Genomic DNA, 4,902 nt, shown 5'->3' on the forward strand with positions numbered 1-4,902 from the left:
GGCCAGGATGGACGGGGGCCCAGTCCCTCACCACTGGGCCAGGATGGAGGGGGGCCCAGCCCCTCACCACTGGGCCAGGATGGACGGGGGCCCAGCCCCACACCACTGGGCCAGGATGGACGGGGACCAAGCCCCACACCACTGGGCCAGGGCTGATGGGGAGCTGAGTCCCTGCACAGGCAGCCCAGGAGGGTGCTGTAAGGGCAGTGAAGCCCCTGTAAAAGGTACCTGGGCACAAACAGCCTCTAGCACACTCCACCAAACACCTCATACTCAGACTTGTATGTGTGGGGCAGGCTTTCTGAGAAGGGTCGCCACAGAGGGTCATCAAAGAGACCCACACAGGCTCAGACCTCTTCTCCCGAATGGAGCGTAAACGTGGGTCCTGCACTCAGGGATGTCTTAGGTCTGACGGAACGTGGCGTATCGTGGCTCTCCGGTACTCTGGGCAAGGACAGGCTGGGGCAGGGTGTGCCGTCAGCGTAGGTGAGAGAGGTGGTGACAAAGAGGTGCACTTAGCAGGGACACTGTAGCAGTCGGGTTAAGAAGTGGGGAAGGGAGTAGCAAGTGCAGAGGCCAGAGGTGGGAGTACGCCAGGACAGGTACACCGGGCAGAGGGGCGGAGGCAGGGCAGAGCGCTGGGCCCTGGAGCTCACCTGGGCCCCACAGGCGCCATGGGGGACATGAAGCACACAGGTGAGAAACCAAGAGAGGAAGCGGGACCGGGCCAGCAGGGCCTGGGAGAAGCGAGGGCTGATGCTGGCGCTTGGAGCCGTGTCAAGCCATCTAGTGGGGCTGGGCAGGGCCCTCTTCTTGCCCGGCTCCAACAGAGCCCACCCACCTCGCAAGAGGGCCTTGCAGACGTGAAGAGCCCAACGTGGGCACTGCTCCTCACAGAGAAGCCCCAGGCATCATCGCTCACGCTCTGCACGTGGTGCGTTCAACAAGCACACGATCATGGGACCCGACACCAACGCCGAGACTCCTTCCAGCATGGCTTCCCGTCTGTACGTACCAACTTCTCTTGTTGTCAAAGAACAGCACCAGAAACAGCTTCTCGTCGGACTTGGTCTGCATGTGCTCGCCGATCTTCAGCACATCCAGCGGCGGGGCGGGGATGGTGACACCGTTATGGTGGCCGGGCACGCGGGGCATCTTGGGGTCAATGATCTGTGGGGAGGGAACATACTCGGTCACCAAGACCCCCACACAAAGGAGCACATGACAGGCAGCACCACAGGACACCCGCCACGGCAGCCACGGTGCCCACACCCCAAGGGATGTGGGGACGTTGGGCAAAGGACAGAAGTCGGGAAGGTGCCATCCACACCCACACAGCTCGGGACAGCAGACTCACTTGGCAACACACTTGCCCTCGAGGGCGCCCAGTGCTGGTGAGCTTCTAAGTGTGAAACTCACACAGCCCTCAAGACTCAAACAAGCAACGCCAGATGTCCTGCCACTGTGTCCCGTTTCCTCCCAGCCCCTCCCCCAGCACCACCAGCAGGCACGGACCCTGGGGCAGCATGCCACGCATGCACAGCAGTGGGGAGGGCTCCAGGCTGCTGGGGCACTCTCTCCTGGAAGCAGCATCATCTCAGTGGCTCACCTTCCCCAAGGCCTCCTACACCAGAGAGTGTGCACCAACCCACCCCGCCCTCGCCTGAGCCGTTCCCTGCTCTCCACAGGGGGGCACATTCTCCACCACCCGCCCCGGCACACCAGCAGGAGGCGGCAGAGGCCGGACGGGGCCCCAGAAGGTCTCTGTCACGATGTCAGGCACAGCCCTACCCCACGAAGCCCCCTTGCGTGCTTACCAGTGCGGGATAGGAGGGGTAGCCGCTGCACTTGGCCCACACCACTTTCAAGGGCTCGAGCGCGGAGGCCGCAGCATCGGTGGAAATCCACATGCTGTTCTGACCGACTTCTGGGGGAAGAGCACAGGACAGTCAGCGTGCAGGCCGTGCGTCACCGGCCCCTCCCCAAGCGCCGAGGTGCTGCCCATCTCCCCGCCACACGGGGGACATGGGAGAGGCCCCGCGGAGATCTCAGAGCCCAGCGTGCTCCCCCAGACTCAGTGAAAGGAAATGCTGGCCCCTCCCAGCAGATGCTGACTGGCGGGTGGGGCTGCAGGTGCAACTCGATCGGGCTTTTCTCAAGCAGGAGGGTGGCTGCGGCTTGTACCACGCCAGGTACCCCAAATGACACGCCAGCATGCAAGGTGCCCCCGCCAACACGCCGCGAACCCCAGCGGAAAGAAGCACAGCCCCCGGCCCACCGCTCCCCCATGGGTCCCAGATTCACGGGGAGAACCTTGCAGAACCGGCTCTGCTCCTGCCACAGCCTTCTGTACCTGCCCCCACAAAGACCCTCCGAGACCTGCAAGCACGCCCCCGGGGCCAAGCCCCGCAAGAAACCAGCCCCTCCTCCTCTGACACCAGCCACCCTACCACTCCTGCCTCGCGCCCCAGCTCCCCACCCCAGCATCACGCAGACTGCAGGGGGCGGGCCGTGCTCCGAAGCGCCAACCACCACCACAGCCCGCGAGCACGCGTCCAGCGACTCACCCGCGGCGATGCGAGCTGCCTTGGCATAGTTGCCGTTCTCGATGCAGGAGATAAGCTCGCTGCGGTCCTCCAGAGTGTGCCTGCGCACCAGGGCCGGCTTGCCGCGGCCACACTTGGGCGTGCTGAAACTGCAGAGCGACAGCGTTAGCATGGGGACCACGTCTCACACCACGTTCCCCAGAGGGCATGCCTTGTGCCGAGCTGCATCCCGCTCGCTGGAGGAGGGCGACCCCTTGGCTACTCGGAAGCAGAGGCGCAGGCCCTCCCTCGCACTGGGAACCAAGGGGATCAGGAGTGCCTAGAGGGCACACAGCCCAGGTGGGGTAAGGGCAGCACTTCCTGTGTTACAACAGGCCTGCCTGGGGGTCGAGAGATGAGACTTGGGGAAAAGACTGTCTGGTTCCCGTTTGTGGGCAGGACATGCACACCTGCGTCCCTGGACCCTGCTCACAGGACTGAGACGGAGCCAGGGGCCCCTCGTTCTGGAATCGCCATGAGGATGCCAGGGCAGGAAGCACACCACAGACAGACGGGTGGCAGCCGAGCAGCTGACCCCAGGCTCCCCCACCCCAGAGCATCCCCCATCCCCATCCCGCTGCCCCAGGCTCACCTCGCGTCGCAAAGCAGGCTGTTGCTGGAGGAGATGCTAGACTCAGAGGCACAGCGACGCCGGGGAGCAGCCTTCCTTCCCAGGGCGCTGCCCAGCTCCTGCTCGCCCCGTGTACCCCCAAAGCCATTGGTGAGACCTGGAACAGGAACGGACACGCAGCTTAGCAGAGGGGCCGTGTTCCTGCCCCCTGACCCGCCTGGCACCTCTCCCCATGCCCAGTCCAGCACCACCCAGAGACACGCAGAGTGAGTCACGTAAGTAAATAAATGCAGTGAGCGTTCCAAACTCAAATCAAAGCATGTGGAGAGTGACCAAGTAGAAAAAGGCAGTCAACGTCACAGACTCGGATGGAAGGCACGCAGGGAGCTCAGTCCTGACCCAGGACACCACAGCAGGGGGGCACACGACAAACAACACCCCAGCACACAGAAGCCCACGCACGGAGCCTCAGGGCACAGGGAACAGCAGCACAGCACCCATCCAAGCCCTCGAGAGGGCCGGGCGCCATCCGCTCACCGTGTGCCATGCAGGCAGGTCTGAGCCCCCAGCCCGCGGCCGCGAGATGCCCAGCTGCCCCCCAAGCTGCCCTTGCAGCCAAACCCACTGGCCTCTAGGTTCTCCACAGCTGAGCTAAGACGATGGTGCACTTCACAGGGCTGAGCTCCAGTCCACAGCTCATCCTCCAGCCTCTGCCCACCTTCCCCTGGAGACCCCTCAGCCTGAGTCAGAGCAGGTAAAGCCAGGTGGAGAGACCCCTCCCTCAACGGTGACGACACAGCCCATCCACGCCCGGGTCTGCGGCCAGACAGGCTCTCAGAGTATGACAGACGGGTGCTGTGAATCCAACTTTGTCCAGAAAAGAATCTCACCCCTCAGCCTACTCTGGCCTTTAAAAACGAGTTAGAATACCCGTTTCCAAAGGAAATACATAAATCCGTAAATGCAGCATTTCTTCAGGGGTTTTTTGAAGCAGGCAGCAGGATTTCAGCTTTTCTCACCTGTTGTTTTACATTTCCTGCACGTTCTCCACGAGCAGGAATTGCTTCTGAAACCAGGAAGGTGAGCAAACCTTGTGGGCGCCTGGCCATCTCCACAAGGAGCGGGCAGTCCCGCGCCCCTGAACACACCCCACAGCGTCCGGAGCTGCCCCACAGGCGGATTCCTGCTGGACCTGCCTTACTGCCGGCTGGGAGGGAAACCCCATGCACACTTGTCAGCGGCCACCGCGGCTGCTCAGTGTGGGCGTCTGCAGGAACCTGACACGGCTAAGATGTCGCAGCTTCCCGAGTCCTCCCAACACAAAAGAACCGGACCCCCGCCTCTAGCCACTAAGACGGGGGGTGGTGCTCCTGGAGGGGGCGGAGAGCACGCTGGCACCCTGGGACCCCGCGGCAGAGACCCCCACACTGACCTGACCCATCAGGGGGAGTCAGAGACAGCCCACCCAACTTACAGGACGAGCAGAGCCCAGAGCCGCAGGCTCCATGGTCTGGAGACAGGGACCCCGCTAAGCGCTGCCACACAGGCCTCAGCAGGGGCCCTCAGACACGTGAGAAGACTGGAGGTCAGCGCAGGGGCCACCATGCGGCTCCGCCCCTCCCTTGAAGGCTACGCCTGCCACCACCCGACTGGGCCGCCCCCCGACCTGGTCTGCCACCACCCGACGGGGCCGCCCCCCGACCTGGTCTGCCACCACCCGACGGGGCCGCCCCCCGACCTGGTCTG

At 63.6% G+C, this 4,902-nt stretch overlaps 1 protein-coding gene across 7 annotated transcripts in view; it reads right to left on the reverse strand.

Moving 5' to 3' along the window:
* BRD1 (bromodomain containing 1) overlaps positions 1-4,902 on the reverse strand; it is a 63,574-nt gene that overhangs the window by 3,926 nt on the left and 54,746 nt on the right. For 6 of the 7 annotated variants that reach the window (XM_023734628.1, XM_023734626.1, XM_004380017.2 and 3 more), the window contains exons 8-11: positions 3,178-3,313; positions 2,568-2,695; positions 1,818-1,927; positions 1,016-1,170 (exon numbers count right to left, since the gene is read on the reverse strand). In XM_023734628.1, coding sequence (XP_023590396.1) covers positions 1,016-1,170; positions 1,818-1,927; positions 2,568-2,695; positions 3,178-3,313 — 529 coding nt within the window. Of the gene's footprint in view, positions 1-1,015; positions 1,171-1,817; positions 1,928-2,567; positions 2,696-3,177; positions 3,314-4,902 lie in introns of those variants that run through there. The other variant, XM_023734629.1, reaches the window with a different exon arrangement.

Source organism: Trichechus manatus, unplaced genomic scaffold (assembly GCF_000243295.1).
Source record: "Trichechus manatus latirostris isolate Lorelei unplaced genomic scaffold, TriManLat1.0 scaffold00069, whole genome shotgun sequence".
Classification (NCBI taxonomy): Eukaryota; Metazoa; Chordata; class Mammalia; order Sirenia; family Trichechidae; genus Trichechus; species Trichechus manatus.